This window comes from Agelaius phoeniceus, chromosome 3, assembly GCF_051311805.1.
Source record: "Agelaius phoeniceus isolate bAgePho1 chromosome 3, bAgePho1.hap1, whole genome shotgun sequence".
Lineage (NCBI taxonomy): Eukaryota > Metazoa > Chordata > Aves > Passeriformes > Icteridae > Agelaius > Agelaius phoeniceus.
In genome coordinates this window covers 104,658,237-104,676,601 of record NC_135267.1, presented here as the reverse complement: position 1 = coordinate 104,676,601, position 18,365 = coordinate 104,658,237, and the positions used below count along the sequence as shown (strand labels likewise).

Below are 18,365 nucleotides of genomic sequence, written 5' to 3'. Positions count from 1 at the left end.
TTGGCCTGATTTTACAAAGATTATCAAAATTACCTAGGAAAAGAATTTGTGGAGAGCTGAAACATTCTTTTAATATTTCCATTATTAGGGTATGCTGAACTGTTCTTGTCACATTTATTTTTGGTTGTGTCTCGTGGAGCCAGTTCTGTGCAATTAAATAGGAGTCTGAATGAGGTGCTGAAAGCATTAAACCCTATCAGCAAGTGCCACATCCACATGCCTTTTTTTACCCTGTTTTATGCAAGGAGATGCCTATCAGAGTCATTTAGAGAGCTGATGTCACAGTCAAATCAAGAAATATGATGGAAGGGTGTGTAGGAAGGGGGCAGAAGTCTCATCCACTGAGGTTAGATGTTGCAAAGAATATATATTTTCCCAGGCATAACTGCTAAACTCTTTCTTAGAGGTCTTCCATAATCTGCAGCTGTGCCATGAGCAGGTCAAGTTTCTCTATTTCACTCTTCTATCACCCTTTTTAGGAGGACCATGTATGTTTATTATTTTCAAGTGCTCTATGGAGGGTTCATGTTTGAGAAGCAGTCTGAAGGGGAAAGCAGGAAACACATCTTTATTCTGAACACAACCTAGCATTTCAGTTGCCAGTGTGGTCAAGGTGGCCTCTTTCTGAAACAATACTGCTCACCTTCAAATACAATAAAGATCCATGCTTGACAACAGTGCAGGCTTTGTCCTGTGTATTACTGAGAAGAGGCCTGTCAGTCTTAAAGGAAATAGTACAGTTAGTATTTTTAGGGATAGTGGCACACTAGCTGCCATGCTATATTTAGTCAGGAGCATCATCTTAATATGGAAAAATAAATCCATGGCTAATGGAAGGTAGATAGATAAATTCAGCTTTTTGCAGTGGCAAGGTAATTCCTGCTAAAATAATAGGAAAATGTAATTATTCATTTTGTTTTGTACAAGGAGAAGTAAGGAGAATTCCTTGCTTTTTCATTCCCTATCAAATTGATGATGTCTATGGGGAAGGGACCTCAATAACAGAGAAGGACTGTGAGGCAGAAGAGACACTCTCAGGAGAGTGCAGGACAATATTGGAAGAGTCCAGGCACCTGCAGTTGATATCCCAGTGATTGTTTCCCTCAGCAATCTCCATGAGATGAGCTGAGAAAGGTTCTTGACATGGGAGTTCTGTGACTGGGAAGAGGACCAGTGATATGGGAGTGTGTGGTGAGCAATGGCAGTGAACAGGAATTTTTACAGGACTTGAATAAAATGTGCAAAGTGCATTACATTGAGAGGACTGTGAGCTCTTTTACAATTACAGGAACCCATTGCTCACTTTAATGTCCTGGCTACTCCCATTCTCAGTGTGCTTTGTGGCTCACCCCCTTTCACATGCAGCAGCAATTCCAAGAGCCAGCCCCTGAAAGATGCAGCAGAGATTCAGATTAGAGGAAGGCATGACCAGAGGAGATTTCCTTTTTTTGCATGGTGCTGGAGTGACCAAAGTTGAGGATTTTTTCCGCTTTGTCACTTTTAGTGTTATTTCAAAACTTAAGCATTTAAAATTTAAATGTGTGCTTTGGTAGTTAAAAAGAAGTAAACTCTCCCCTTGCCATGGTGCTGCAGAAGCAGGAGCATGGGGCACAGGCCCAGTATATTTCTGCATTTCAGGATAGCTGTGTCAGCACAAGTCTGGTGCCGTGGGACAGCAGAGTAGGTGCTGTTTGCCTCTGGGACCCCTCCTTCCAGAGAAGCTGTTTTCCCAAGAATTCCAGTTGAGTTAGTTGTGTTTGACACTCACACTGCTCTTTGGAAAATACAGCACGTAGTAGATAGCAGAGAGAATATTTACTTTTTCAAAGCTTATATTCAGATAGGAAAGAGGAGTACAGTGTCTCAGTGCTGTTTCTTAAATGGTTTCTGACTGCTCTGGCACTGGGAGTATCTGATATCTCATTACAACTTCAAACAAGCCTTTGCATGTATCCAAATTAATCCAAATATTTGGTGGGGACCCTGTTACTTCTTAGACTGTGTGCTAAGTAGGGAATGTAACAGTGAGTGTCTTTCTTTTTATTTCATTAATATTCTGGGATATTTGTTTCATTAATGTTCTGGGATATATTCAGCTGTGTCCCATGAAGCAGCACAGGTATAGTGCCTATGAAGATATGGATGGGAAAGGAGATAAAAGCACTCTAGTTGTTTCTAATGAATTTATCAAGATAAAGTGACACAGGTACAAATAATTAATTTGGTGTTTTTCCTATCCAATGATGGTTCAGCAAGAAGTTCTGCAGAAAAGCTTCCTTTTCTCTTTTACCTTTCCTAAGGCACCCAACTCAGAGCTGAAGTCTCGGGTTGCTGTTGATAATTGCAGCCCCGAGATGCGTAGGGTGTCTCTGTTTCGGCCCGTGCTGTTGAAGAATGAGTCTGGACCCTTCACTTTTCCATCTTGAAGTTGTTTATTAATTCTTATCTATAAAATTTTCTTTCTGCCCAGCTGAGATCTGCTGGGCACTCTGACCACCCCTGAGCCAGTGTTGTCATTTTATACTACAAACTACGTATAACATATTTACACTTAATTCCCAATACCTATCACCTGTGTTAGACAGTGCACTTCTAATCCCAAAGTGCCAACATCACAGCAGAAAATGGAGACCAAGAAGAAGAAGAAGAAGGAAGGCTAGACACACCCAAGTTCCTCCATCTTTGTCCCCATAACCTCCATACCAAAAATCCTAAAATCTACATTTTCACCCTGTGATAAAATTATTATTCTTATACTATTCAAACCTCTGTGACTTTCAGATCCTCATACAAAGCTGGCAACTTGCTCCAGGGGTCAAAATCAAATCCCCAGGTGTTTTGGGCTGCGTGCCAGGGTCTCCGAGCCCCCCGGCGGTGTCCTCAGCAACTCTGGACATCCAGAGGGATGTGCTGAGTTCCGACACTGAAGGGATTTTGTCCCTGGAGGATTTGTCTCAGTCCACAAAAATAACATCATGTATGGTGACCCTGCCAACATAGCAAGTCCCAAAGTTTTAGAGGCAGAAACTCTACACACAAAGAACATTTGTCACCTTTCAGGTATGACCTCAGATGATGAACAAACCCCAGTTCTCTCCCTGCTGTGAAGTAAGATCTTTTTTGACTCATTCTTGGGACAGGAAGAGTCTAAGTGACTGGCTGTGTGTGAGTAGGATGGCTATTCTTGGACTGAATCAAAAGAGGGGAAGAAAGTTGTGAAGACAATACCTAAAAAGCTTCCCATCTGATTGGACTGTGGACACTTTCCAGAACTGTATTTGCCTTGACAAGCTGCCCATGGGAAAGAACACAAAGTGAAACATTCTTTTTGCAAGAGCAAAATACCCAGTACTTGTACAATGTTCCTTTTGTTGGGAAAATATGCAGAGATATTAATTTAGAGCTATTAACATAAATAGATGTATCACGAAGAATGTTGCTCGGAGTGAATGAATTTTTCATGGCTCCTCCTCACCATAAAGATGGTTGCAGATATCAAGGTCAGGTTTTAAGGAAGCTGTACATTCATCACATGCTGTACATTTCTCAAAGGCCCCCTGTAAGTAAGCTGTGAGGAACAAGGATGTGCTCTTCTAAAAGTAACATAGTGTCTTACAGGATAATCAAAACTAATAAAAGTACAGCTATTTGTAAAAATAAAGCAATCTCTATTTCCTGGCTCTCTGTAACCAAGACAGGATAACTTCATTCACTGGTGTTATTTGTCTTGCACAGAACACTTTTCACAGCATGCCTTTGACATTAATAGAAGCAATTTTAGCTGTGCTTTCAAGCTTACTGCTGGTCTTTTTTGTGGTAACTCATTCCAAGCAGTTAAACTCTTCCCAGATGCAAACATGATAACTGTGATTCTGCTCAGAGGCCTAAAGAGGACTTGTTTGTTGCAATTTGTGCTCAGCAGCAAACCCTTCTTCTCTCTAAGTGTATATACTGTAGAGGAATCCAGAGCTCCAACTTTGCTTTGCTACAGCTCTGGGGAAGCTTAAAGCAGGGAGGAGATCCTTCCTGCCTAGACAACGTTGCTTTGCCTGCTTTACCTGATGTCATTGTGTAGCTACTGCTACTTGCACCTAAATCTTCAATAGAGTTGATTGTCAGGGACTTTACAAAGTCAGTTAACACACACAGGCAGCTGGTCTGAATAATCACAACTCTTGTGCATCTCCAGCTTTGCCTCAGTGTAAATCAACACAAGCTAAATACACTGAAATAACTACGATAGGTGTAGACCATCAATGAGTAAAAGTCTTGGTGTTGCATTCCTTTTTCTGATTAGGAGTTTTGCCATCTCCCCTTTTTTTTTTTCCTGTTCCTCCATATCCAGATTCCTCCCACCTTATTCGAGCAGAGCTATTTAAAAGCATCTTGGAGCTTTATTTTTAACTGGCTGCACGTGTGACCTCAGAAGGAAGCTATCTGCTGTGCCCTGGGGGATGAGGCAGCGCTACTGAGGACAGTGTGTGCTTTGTCCAGAAATGAAAAGGCTATCAGTGCTGAGACTAAACATGCCTTGGCTTTGGAAAACTAACCCAGGGAGGAGGGAGAGTAAGCTTTACAGGCCCGTTGCTTGACCACTTTTACAGTCTTTTAGATGCTTGGTTGTTTTGTTGGGTTTTTTGTGCTTTTTTGTTTGGTTTTTTTTCTCAACAGTTTTCTGCTTCCTTATCTCTCCTTATCAGCTGTTAGCTGCCTACTGGCACTGTGGGCAATTAATTAGCTGACCTAAGCAAGGTCCTCGGGGAAAAACAAATCCCACAGCAAATTTGCTGTGTGCCTGTGGGAGCAGCATCACAGCTCTGCTGAGAAAACAGACCTGTTGTTATCCATGCTATGGTGTTGTGGGCACTCTGCAAGTGAAAAGGGCATTGGGGGTGTGATCTTGAAATGCTTCCCTGCAGCTTTTTGTGGCTGGGGGGCATTATTACACTGGGTAAGTGTTAACTAAATTTAGAATAGGAATGCAATCAGTACTGTTGATTATCCTTTTAATCTAATTCCAAGAAGAAAAGGAAATTGATTTTTATGGGAGGCCTGATAAAGATTAAGAAGTGATTTTTCATCAGCTGCTGCACTTATTCCTTTTAGACTCAGACCTGCAAAGCAGATGGACATCACTAATAATTTTATCAACACAGTTCTAATTGTATTTACTTTCTCTGTACAATACTTTATTTAATTGCTCACAAACCAAAATATTTTATTTTTCATAGATGCCCTTTACATCTCTCCCAGACCTGGAGAGATTGCCAAGTAGCCTTCCTGAAAGGAGGACACGTTCCCTCCCAGATTAACCCTACGTTTTCTGTCTTCTTCATAAAATGTGCACTGCCTAGATTTTCCTTGGAATACTCACCTTTACCAGCTTTTATTATCCCACAAGAGGAATAAACCAGCTGCACTGTCTAGATAACTTCTTCCTCAAGCATTCAAAAGGGATGAGGCGCTGACTTAAGCACATTAGGTGGATGCAGTGATCAGATGCTTCAATCCAGATTGTGCATGTTAGCAAGGGATTATGCTCTTTCTCTCATAAATCCATTTACATGTGTATGAAGTAGGGCCTCTCAGACACTCAAATCCATAGATCATGTCTCAGTTGAACAAATGAATTGCAAAGCTCTTCCTCCATTATTCAAGTGTGCCTGAGCTATCAGGGTCCACTCTTTGAAATGAATCTGTAGTTACACGAAGAGTCATTATTAGAGAAATATTCTGCTTGGCTTTGGGTTTCTCTTAAGATAATGCCATATCTCTCTGAAAAGATGAGCCAGCAGGATGGTGAGAGATGTTTTTTGTCACTACCTGTGCCATTCCTCACGATCCTGCTTTACTCAGCTTTACAAAGTCCCTACTTCAGAATCCCATGGAATTGAGGTGACTAATACAAATCTTTTCCCATTCTTAAATTAAAGCCTCATGAGTGTTGGAAATAGCTTAGCAGCATGATATGAATGCACTCTAAAGACTTTAAAACTAAAAGGCAAATAAACCCAAGCTTTTTGCATTTAGCTTGATGGGGTTTGAAGCCTGATGTTTAGCATCCAATTTATGACTTTTGTAATTCTCTCTGCCTGCTGTTAAGAAAGGGAAAACATAGCTTTGTCTGAAAGCACCTACAGGCTACTTAATAGATACCAGAGATTTTCCACCTAGGCAGCTGAGTAGGAGAAATACTTCAATGTTCATATATATCTACATATGCCCCTTCCCTGTGAGATGTTCACTAGAACCAGGCCCCCCCAGTCACACTGAAGTCAGATGACAGTGTGAACCCATTTCAGTGAGCTGGAGGCTTACAAATGTTCTTCATAAATTTAAATTAAATCACATTCCGCTCTAAGGAATCTCATTATTCATTCTGGTGAGAATTAGGACAGAAGTTTAGGGCCAAAGTGGCACAGATCAATTGATTTACACCATCTGGGATGTGGTCTGCAGTATCTATTTGTCTCCTATTATACAACATGAAAAGCAAAATAGTCCTTCACTGTTGTATTGACTAATCAAGCAAAAACAGAAAAAAGCCCCACCCCACCAGGATGCAGGATCTTGTTGATTTGTGCATTTAATCAAGAGCACGTTAAATAGGTCATAGAATCATTTTGCCTTCCCCTGATGTAAAGCAAAAATTCTTCTGTTGCTTGTGCAGGAACCTCCAAAGCAAGAAGAAAAAACAAAGAAACAACAAAGAAATAACCAAAAAGAATTACAGAGAGTAAATTAAATTTCACTATAAATCTTTGTTTGACAAAATGCACATTGCTGCAGAGGATTAGAAGGTGATAGCATCAGTCTATTAGCTCAGAGATTAAAGTAAAAATGTTCTTCAAAATCCTATCACATTTAATTCTTTGGAACCAAAGTTGGTGATTTAGCATTATGGTCACTGAATCTTTTTGGCTTTTTCTTTTATTTTTCTTTGGTCTTTAAGTTATAAAGTTTATAGTATCTGCTTGATATAGTTCATTTTAATGTCAAGAATTTGCAATTTACATGAGGCAGAGAAGATAATTCTACAATGCACACACTTTTCTGATTAACTGTGTGTGACTTAAGTAGATCTAAGAAATGTGTTTTAACGAGTGTTTTGAAAGACCTAAATTCAGCCAGGCTTTATGATGCAGAAATTGTTTTATTTTTTTTAAACCAGTCTAATTTCTGATAATCAGTGCAGTTCTTTGTTGTGCAAGGTTATTGCCAGTGGCAGGGACAAGGAAGGGAGCTGGGAGGAGGGGACACAAAAACAATGTGGGAGCAAGTTCTGGTGGAAAATTTGTGCCAAAGAGCACCTTAGCAATTGCTCAAGAAAAACTTGTGGGACCAGGGTCTGAGAATTCTTTTGATGAATGTGTAAAATGCACCATTCTGAACACAAATGGCTAACCTCACAAACACAGTGTAGCTACATTGGCTTCACTCCACAGGTTTCCTTTGCACTTTTTTTTCAGGGACAATTAGCAGAAATTACCTGTATAGGTCCACTTTTTTAATCTTCTGATTTTACAAGCCTTTTAATCACCCGTACCTTGAGCATCAGGTATTTGAATAATGATATCCAGTCCTCCATCCTTTCATTAAGAGGTCAATCTCCTTTCTATCACTGGAATCATGTGGGGCTCCATGAGAGAACATTAATTTTTCTGAAGATTTTTTTTTTCTTTGTGTCTTATGCTCCTCCTGTCTGAACTACTTCAGCTGAAGAAGACTCTATTTTAAGAAAAGATCAATAAATCTCTTCATAACTGGAAATGTTAGAGGGTTATTCCAGAACATTTTAGCAGTACCTGCTAATTTCTGTTCTTTGCATTATGTCCTCTACAGGCTTTGAGATTAATTGGTCACTGTGATATTTCTGTGGTGCTGGACACAGCCATACAGAAACAAGATGCATTTCTATTGTTTGTTCTTCATAGTGGTATAAAGTGCAAGTCATCTGTGTCAGTGGCTTCATATCAACCAAGATGCTACTGTTTTAAACATCAGGTTAAAATGTCCTATATAAATAAACAAATCTATAGGAGATAGTTCTGTCCTCATCTTGACAGGTCTAGCTTTAAGTTGCAACATTTTTTTTAGTAGCTTTATAATAGAGGAGTTTACTCAAACCCATTCATGGGACAAATGAAATTGATACAATAGAGATATGTAAAACAATTAAAAATGAGAAATGGAAAAAAAGCTGTGGGAATTTTGTATGTTCAGTCCAGAGAAATATAGAAAGTACGAGTGTGATTGTAAAACTGGAGCAGATAGCTTCAGTTCCTACCTGTGAGGGACTCTTGAGGAGTTTTTCTCAAGAATCACTTTCAACAGATATTTAAGTCAGGATTTAGAAACCTCTCCTGGATATCATTGAAGCAATGGGCCAGACTGAAATCTATCCTTTTACCTAGTTAATAACAGTAACTAATATTGCCATTTTTATATTTCCAGCTATGAATATTGCCTTCACACAATGCAGGATAACCATGTGACCATCTGGGGCTTATTTCCATTTCCATGCTTCCTGCTGTGTCATTTGTTAAGTTTTTGGTGGTTCCAACACTGGAGTTTCTCACTGGGACTTTCTCATGCCTTGCGTTGGGCACCTGGCTCTGGGTTTTCAATTCCACACCAGTCACTGAATGTTTAGGCCTTTCAATGATTTCCTTGCTGGTAACTAAGTGCCAACATAAATTTTTAGGACCAAACACTGCATTTCTGTCTCAAGTACACATTTTTTTAAAGGAAGCCTTTCTTTACTTGCTTCTCTTGACATGAAACATGCCTGAGCAAAGGTGGGCTGTATTCATTTATTTGACCCTAAAATAGTGCCAGAAACAAAACCTAGGAAATGCTTTCCATTTATTTTCTCCATGTAGCTCAGAAAGAATTGGTACTGAACAGCCAGTATCTCATGTTAAGTACAGATTGATTCTTGGAGACTAATTGGTGAGATTTATTGACACTAAAGGATTTGGCTAGTTATAATAGATTCTATTCATTATACAGTTGATAATTCAATGAGTAGCTGATTCTAATTTTCACTGTTAGTTATGCCTTTAAGTCTGACTTTCTATAGCTCACACAGAGAAGTTTAAAAACAATTAACCTTAATTTTTTTTTTTAAGTGGAATATGAGATTCCAGCTATTAAACTTCAATTCTGTTTTAACTGCTTCAGGGCATTAGACACGTGGATCCTGAATTCTGGCACCTTATTAACACAGGATATCAGGATCCTCAACAAAGAAACTCAAGGTCTGATTTTTAGTTTTATGCAGATGAGGCTTTTCTCATATCAGTAACCCCATCCATGAATGAGGCTCCCTCCTTTTCATTAGTTTCTGTATCAGACTATAACTTCTTGTTGTGGTGAAGCACAGCATAGCACAGTGTTTAATTAAAAATTGCAAACGTCCTGATGACCTGTGACTGCAGAGAGAGGATTCATTTTAGCACATTGCCATAAAAAAATGATTGGTGGCTTTTCAGACAAAGCCCTTTTTTTAGGGCTTGGAAATTAGGCGTGCATTTTGACAAAGCAGAGTTTGAGAGAGATTTCAAAGCAGATCAAAGTTAAAGGGTTTCCTGATGGTTCAGCTTTGTAGCACTAAGCCTGCTGGGTGTTCTGCAAGGATCCATTGTACCCATCCACTCTGAAAGCACAGCCACAGCTTTGCATGCATTACACCAGCCCCATTTTCAGTCAGGTTTTACAAATTGCCTAATCCAGGTTAGGCCTTTTCTGGAAGCTCTTTTATCCTTCTAACATTTGCATAATGATCTCAATACTGTAATTCTTGTGTGACAGTGTGTTGAAGCTCTTTCTGATTTACATTAACGATAGTACAAGAATAATGAAATACCAAATTGACTTCATCATCTTTCACAACTGAGAATACCATAAATTTCAATGTTTAAAAAGTGTGGGACCAAGTTCACTCCTGGTGTAATCACTATGACATCTCTGGAACTAGGTGAGGTATGCATTGACTTTTTCTGCTTAAGTAAATATTAACTCATAAGGGGGTAGATTCTATTAAAGACCTACAATTAAAAAATGTGAACTTGTCACGTAGGTACTCTGAGAGAACAATAGGTTTTCTCCCCTAAAATTTTGATTAAAACATGATAATCTCGCAGTAAAATTCTCAGCTAATTATCTGAAGTAAAACATAGATGAGGATTGCATGAATACTTTATGTGAATGGTAAAGTAAGTCTCTAGTTTTCAGGCATTGTGTTAAAAATTGCAGGACTGAACAGCAGGTAATAGCAGGCTGAGTTCTCATTTCTGTCCTCCTGCAGACCTTACAATGAGACAGCATATGAGCTGAAAGGTGATCCCAAACAGCCATGCAAAGCCAGTTCTGAGATGATGAAAATTAGGGGTGGTCTGACAGATATGCTCACTAAATAAAATAATTCCATAGTAATGCAGAAAAAAATTCATCACCACTTCCACAGAAAAATAGACTATGAAACTAAATCCCAGGGGTGATGTAGGTATGTAACATGTTCATGTGTGTAGCTTGGGTGGGTGTTTTTTTAAAATAAAGGAAAAAAAACTTTTCAACAACTGTCTCTCAATGCAACCAATATTATCTGATGGCTTGTGAACAGCAGCTCAGGTTAATATATGCATTTGTTTGTGCTAGCTTCTTATCAATGATTATACATGTGAAAGAAAACAATCATGCAGATGACACCTTATTTCTCTGAGTAGTAGAAACCCTATATATCATTTGCTGAGTTCTATCAGAATTTTTCTAGTCCTTTTTGTTAATTGAGAATAGAGGAGATAACTCTAGGTTAACAAAAATCCTTACACTTCAAATATTTCAAATGGGTTTTCTTCATAAAGCATATTCTGTGACTTTTAAAAATGATAAAAATGTTGTCCTGGTGCATGTGTGATCAAGTATTCCAAAGTCCCAATTTTGTGGCATATTATGAACTAATTAGAAGAGAGACTGTGAGAAGCCATAAAGTTATTAAAGCTGCAATGATGTGAGACAGTAGCTGACTCCTCAAATTATCTGTGCAGCAAGCAGATCAAGGAATTTTCCTGAATGAGCATGGATGGAGCACTTTACAGCCTTGAGTAAGCACCTCATCCCAGTCTGGCTCCACAGGGCTGCTTCATCCTGTGCTTGAGCATCACTCAGAAGAGCAGTTGAGATGAGAAAGATGCTGTTCCCTCTGAGCAAACAGAGAAGCTGCAAGTCTGGATTTCTTTGTGTAGCAAAAAGGGAAATGGCAACTACTAATGATGCTTTTTCCCCTGAGGAACCCCAGTGCTGTGCTGTAATTTTGGATGTCACAGCTGTATTTAGATGCCAAAGCCTTCAGCCATGAGACCATCCTTGTGCCTGTGAGAAAGGCTTCTCCTGTGCTGGCAAGGCTACTTCACAGTCCTGTGTCATGAATAGTAAGTAACCACCCTGTTTTCTCTATTTTCAGGAGATTTGTCCTCACCAAGATGAGAGTCATTCCCAAAGGAGCTTTCACAGGACTTGTTGACCTAGAGAAAATGTATGTATTGTGTTAATATTTACTAGGAAACAACTATTTTACTCCAAGCAGCACTTTCTGATTGCAACTCCTTTTACAGCCTGTTAGCAAGTTCCTATCACTGAGCTTCATATAGTTTTATCTTTCTGTCTAAAGTAAAAAAATGGAATGCTTTTTTTATTGACACCTTCCAGAACAATGTTGTCATAAATACATTTTCATATCAGCAACCGGGCAGTCTTCAGTCAATGGGCTGGTTGAGCATGGAGTGTCATTGCAGTTAATAAATACAGTGCCATAGCAGAAGATCACAGGAAACTGAATATTTTGTGAGTTTTGGAATGAAGCAGTTGGAAAGATTAGGGAGGAAAGAGCTCCTGTTAATAATAGGTCAGCTAATTCTCTTTTCACTAATGAATTAACTAAATAGGATTGTTTTGTGCATGCTCAGAGGCAGCTGGCAGGATGCATGAGAGAATTTTCTTACAGGTGATAGATCCAAAAATCTTAGTACACAAAGAGTGTAAGCAGCTCATTTCTGTGAATTTTAGTGATCAGCCTGGAGGTACAATTATGAGCACCTTTGATGAACAGATGTATCTTACATTCATTAGTATGCTATTGTGGAGGCATTGCAGCTCCACCACCAGAAGGGAAAACCCTGTGTGACATGTTTCCTACTTCTCTTTAACAACAGGAAACCTATGGCTTAGCTGGTGCTAACACCAAAAATTATAACCCTCACTGTCCAACCTGAACTATTCTGCCTCATGTACGATATTTCTGAAATATCTCATATATGGGCAAGTCCCATTTTGCTTAGAAACAGAACAGCACTTGCACCCTGACAGGAGGGGATCACAAACAGGCTGTTCACCCAGGAGCAGTCTGAGTGGGAGTGAGGAAATATACTTAAAATGCAGTACCTTTTTCAGTGCTGTGTGTGCAATGGCAGAACTCCAAAGGACATTTCTCTGCATCATTCCTACCCTTCTCCCTTGTACTCTTGCATGAATAAGGGATTTAGCAAGAAGGTGGTGAGGGTTCGTTTTAGCCTTGTCCTTATGGAAAATCATTGAGCACTTTGGACTGTGAAGTGGGCTGCAAAGTGCATTGTGAGCTGCTTCTGTTATCTTTAATTACTCAGAAACCATATGTCAGATGTGTATAAAGGCATTGAATGGGATGTTTCTAAGTGGTGATTTATTGTTAACCAAAAAATTATATATGGAAATGGACTCAATTTGAAAATACATCCATCTACTAGTAGTACATGGAGGAGAAATGGGGACAGTAAGTTTATAGCAAAATTTCCTTGAAAATAAAAGTGTGATAAATATGTAAATGAGGCCAATCAACATCAACAAAACTGTGGTATTTGCAGATGATATAGCAAACAGATAAAATTTGAAATAGCTCACAAATCCTAAACCTAACCCATAAAACATTCATCAAAAATATTCATGATAACGTAGGGACAAAAAAAGTGGGTAATCAAATAATAGATTTGCATATAAAAACACAGCCTTTGTATGAAAGCCTTTTTACTCTTGCAAGATCATGCACAGAAAGAAAGATTAAGCAAACTGTAGCCTATTTAAGGAAAACAGCTATTAATAATGTGATACCTCCATATGGTAAAATGTGGATGGCCTGATGTATACAAATGAGACACTTCAATGTAGTGTATGTGTGTGCTCCCCTAGAACTGAGTAGGCTAAAAATGAAGAGTGACAATATTTCCTGAACGTGTTACTGAAGAAAAACAGCATTTTCTTCAGTCCAGCATAGCTGCATTCGTGATTTTAATCACTAATACATCATTCCTAAGTGTGTTTCTGAGAACAGGATGGGTGTTAAAGCCCTGAATTTGGAGAGAAATGGTGGTCTTTGGAACCATCCCTAGGGAATGAAGCAGTTGATTGCAAGTTGGAAATGTGATGGTCAGAGGCCATCTTGGGCATTGTCGGGGCCTCTAGCTGGTCAGAGTGACCCCTAGAAGAGTTCCAAGGTCTCTTTTCCCAGCCCAACACTTGAAGAAGGAGTCAGGGCTCTTCATTTCTCGGTCTCAAGGTTGTTTATTGTATCTCATCTATAAAATTCTTCCTCCTGACCTGCCAAGGTCTGCTCAGCAAGACAGCCCGAGGGATTCTGCCTGCCCCAGGGGCTGTGTTATGTCTTTATACTAAAAACTACAATGTGTACAATGTTTACAATTACTTTCCAGTACCTATCACCTATGTTAGACAGTGAGCTTCTACTCTAAACCAATCCAAAAGTGCCAACATCCCAGCAGAAGATGGAGGCCAAGAAGAAGAAGGAGAAAGGCTGGACATGCCCAGTTCCCTCCATCTTGCCCTGCTGAATCCCCATTCCAGAAAACCCAAAATCTACTTTTTCACCCTGTGATAACTTCACTATTATTCTACCTAAACTGTTGTGGCTTGCAGATCTTCATCTAAGGTTGGTAATTTGCTCCATGGGTCATAATCAAAACCACAGGCATTTTGGGCTCCATGCCAGGGCTTCTGAGCCCCCTGGCAGGGGTCTTGGCTGCTCAGGACAGCCAGAGGGATGTCCTGGGTTCCCACAGGGCATAGTAGACTTTGGCCTGCTTAGGACACTGGTTCAGAGAGTCCTTTGGGAAAGAGTCCTGAATAAGAAGTTCAGGAAGGCTTCAAGGAGGAGATCTTAAAGGCACAGAAGTAGTGTCTTTATGTGCTGAAAGATGAGCTGTTGGGTAAGAAGATCAACACAGAGCTTTCGCAGCAACCCAGGGAAAAAATAGTTTATGACGTTTGGAAAGGTCAGGCAACTCAGGAAGAATACAAGGATGTCATTAGGTCATGTAGAGAGAAAATTAGAGAGGCAAAAGCTCAGTTAGAATTCAATCTGGCCACTGCTGTGAAAGGAAATAAAAGGGGGTTTATAAATATATTAACGGCAAAAGTAGGGCCAAGGAAAATCTCACTCCTTTAGTGGACCCAGGGGGAAACATTGGCACTAAGGATGAGGAAAACACTGAGGTGTTTATGCTTTCTTGATTTCTTAATTCTTTCTTTGCCTCAACCTTTAACAGAAAGACTGGTTATCCTCAGAACATCTCCTGAAAGGAGGCTGTAGCCAGGTGGGGCTTGGCCTCTTCTCCCAGGCAAATAGAACAAGAGGGAATGTCCTCAAGCTTTGCCAGGGGACGTCAAGTTTGGACCAGGGAGAATGTCAGAATTTCCAGAAAGGGTTTTAAGGCATTGGAATAGGCTGCCCATGGAAGTGGTAGAGTCACCACCCCTGAAGGTGTTCAAGAAATGACTGGACATCACAGGTTTACTTGACATGGTGGTGTTTGGTCAAAGGTTGGACTTGATGATTTTAGAGGTCTCAGTGATCCTTGAGGGACCCTTCCAAGTCAGAATATCCTGTGAAATATCTGTCTTTTCCAACCTTAATGGTTCTGTGATTCTAGGCTAAATCAGAGATGAGTCCTCCCTAAGAATACTAAATCTCTTATATTTCCCTTCAAAGTGAATGAAGGCTTTTGAATTTTCTGTTTTTCAAAGAAAAATAATTCCTTTATATTTTCCTGCTTTCACTATGCATTTTAGTATCTTCCCAAACATTTAAACTGCTGAGAACTTAAATATATGTATTTTTCCAGAAAATGTCAAATACTTTTCAGTCAGAGTATCCAGGCAAGTTCTCAATTTTTTTCTCTTTGGACTGTCAAGGACTTTCCAGAATGGATACTAATGACCATGATTCATAAAGGAAAAACTAGTGTGACTTGGAAATGTGGGCATGGAGGTGTTGATCTGACCTCTCTGATGGAGCTCCAGTTTTGGTAACCAAGACAAAATCTTTTGGGTTTCACCTGATTTTTTTAATTTGGCAATATTGTCATTGGAATACTTTTTCCTTTTTTTATTCTTTTAAGAGTGAGAGCCCATTTGAACCATTTTCTAGTTTGTCATTATTTTCTCAACCATCTAAATTCCTTCAGTTGCTGACAAAACATGAAATGACCATTCTGCAGACTGTCATATGGTGCAACAACTTTCCTGAAGTATGTTCTGGGAGAAGGATCTTTGCTTCTTAAATAAAATGTTTGAAGTTATGAAATAAACTTACAGGCTCTAAATATCAGAGGCTTCTCTTACTAAACATGCAACTTGAATTTTCCTACAGAAAACCCTTTCAGAATCCCACAGGTTTGAGGAACAGCCTTGCCATCTTGTTGCCAGCAGCTCTCCAACTTCTGCACAACTCTGGCTTCATGTCAATTTAGCAAATAGGTGTTCAGGAAAGCAGACTGGTTATTTTTGCTACATGTTTAGTCTACTCCTAGGTCTTAGACAATTGGAACGTGGCAGTTCTTCTGGACTTCTGCTTAACCAACTTATTTACACTCCCAGAACTAATTAACCCTCCAGTTACTAAATTAAAAAGCAGTCTCATGCAGGCACACACCTGGAAAAATCAATCTGACATGCTCAGCAGCAGCTGTGTCATCCTCAACCTGCACAGAAAGAGCTTAATTTGGAGTAGAGGCAGTCAGAAGCAACACTAAGTCTCTCTTTTTCTGTTTCTGAGTTTCCTGCTGTTACTATGAGGTGGCAAAGTAGATTTGTGAATCTTGATCTAACAAGGCTTGATTTGGGCATTATATATATAGGAAGCTTGATCTGATTGTGTTACCCTGTGCAAGCAAAAGAGGCTTCATGTCTGTACCCTGAGGCACAATCCCCTTGAAAATTCATCATCAGTTATTTGTTCTTTTTTGAAGGGTTTAAGCTAAAACATAATGCTTTGGTTCATCATTTGCTCTCAAACCCAACCTATGTGCAGCCTAAGGAAACTCAGTTGTGAGGATGAAGTACTTCTGGAACTAGAAGATGTCACAGAGGGGAAAAAAGCACCATTATCAGCCCTGTTTTTATTTTGGAGTAATTGGAGGGAAGCATTTTTATAGGAGATGCTGGCAAAGACACATTTTAAGAGCATGAACCATGGTATGGACAACAGAGCTTGATGAGCTAAATCCATAATCAGCTCTGGAGATCATGGAAAGCTAAAGCTTCTAGGGTGGAGGGAAGCCACCAGAGCTGACACTCCTGGAAAGGAAAGTTTTCTGTCCATGGAAAACAGCAGCTATCTACTGCTTCTTCATGAATTGGTAGAGAAAACTAGCCCTGAATTATGTATTTACTAAATTACTTAGTAAATTACTAAGATTAGTAAATTACTAATTTACTAAATTACTTAGCATTCAAGATTTTCTGGTGTTCTCTTTGTTTAGACTGTGCCTCCATTGATAGTTCCTAAGGACAAATGCTGCTGCTCTGTGACCTAGACACACAAGCACCAGCTTATTTCACAAACAACAACCAACCTAATGGATGATGATAAAACCTCTCCTGTTTGCCCCTCTAGGCTAAAAGGCAAGTCCCACTTCCTTTGACTCAGCTGGATCACACTGAGTGATCACACTGAGATCACCTTTTATGTTTTGTCTAAACTCAGAGGAGTTACTTGTGGGTAATGGAGACCAGAAGAGAGAATTTTGAATCAAGGGGTGTCTCTCTTTCGGTGGCTGGGGAAGGACCAGAATTCTTGTCTTGGTTGTGAGTCTCACCTAGAAAATTTGGCAGAACACGGAGACTTCACTTTCTCTAGCAAGTTATAACAACCTGGCAAATTGATGCATTCACCATCCAGACCTTCTTCAGCAGTAGCAATCAGGCTGCCTGGGCTAGCAAGGGGCTAACCCATCCCATGTGCTCCTAAAATCAGCCTCATTAAGCTCCTGCAGGTGACTCTGTGACACTTTTCAGCGTAGAGCCCAAGGATGTGGGAGGGAAGGGGGGAAGGCAGAAATCACAGGATCACCTAAGGACGAGCAGGCTGTGTCTTCTGCTACCAAGAAAGCTGTTCAGCATTTCACAGCTTCTCCAGTTTTTCTTTTATTGTGTGCTGCCTCATTTGATAAGCAAAAGGCCAGGCTTAAATAAGTTCATTTCTCAAAATGAGAAAATGGTTATGATTAAGTGTAGCCAAAGCATTTGGAAATTTTATCTAGGCAGGAGTTGCTTTCTACCTTTTGTTGCATCATTGGGATTAACCTGCTTTTTATTTTTTTTTGCAAGTGGAAAAATATGGATTTTAGGATCTGCTGTGATATATAAGTTAAGTAGTGCATGCTTATAAAAGTACTTATTTACATCCCTAAGGTGAAAGTGGTACACAGACCATTCTGTGTACCAAAATACCTACTGAATAAGGTAAAAGTCATCCTTTGGTAGCAAATACTCCAGGGTATACTCTCAAGGTGCAGCTCTATGGATATTAAATTCTAATTTACATTATAGGAACTTCTGTGTAACTTCCAGCATCTTGAGGGCAGGCCGTGAAAATAAGTACGCTGCTTAATGCATTTAAATTAGTCCATGCATTTTCTCTCAGGGAACAGAGGACTACTGTTCAAAACCACTAAGGCAAGTAACCAACATAGGCAAAGAAATTTAAAATTCAGGCAGTTATCCCAAAGAATAAATGTTTGAATGGGGCCGTTGCTGTGATGTGGGGCTTTCCCTGCAGCCCTGGACGAGTCAGCAAGCTGGTGGTCGGGCAGGGAGCAATCACAGGAGGCCTCCTGGCTCCTGCAGCTGGACTTGCAAGTCCCAGATGTCCCTACCACAGGTGACAGTCTTTGTCTGATAGTGATCAGTGGGCTGGAACAGGGCTTTTCCTCAGAGGAGGGGTTGGTGGCACTTCAGGCCTCTGGTCCATTCCAAGATGGATCCAGCAGAATCACATGAGAAAACTTGTCCTCAGGCAGACGTGCAGTTCAGGCTGT

General features: G+C 39.9%; 1 protein-coding gene across 1 annotated transcript in view; it reads left to right on the top strand.

Annotated features, from left to right (window-relative positions):
• FSHR (follicle stimulating hormone receptor) overlaps positions 1-18,365 on the top strand; it is an 83,120-nt gene that overhangs the window by 18,439 nt on the left and 46,316 nt on the right. Inside the window, 1 exon segment of the mRNA XM_054630022.2 lies at positions 11,465-11,536. Coding sequence (XP_054485997.2) covers positions 11,465-11,536 — 72 coding nt within the window.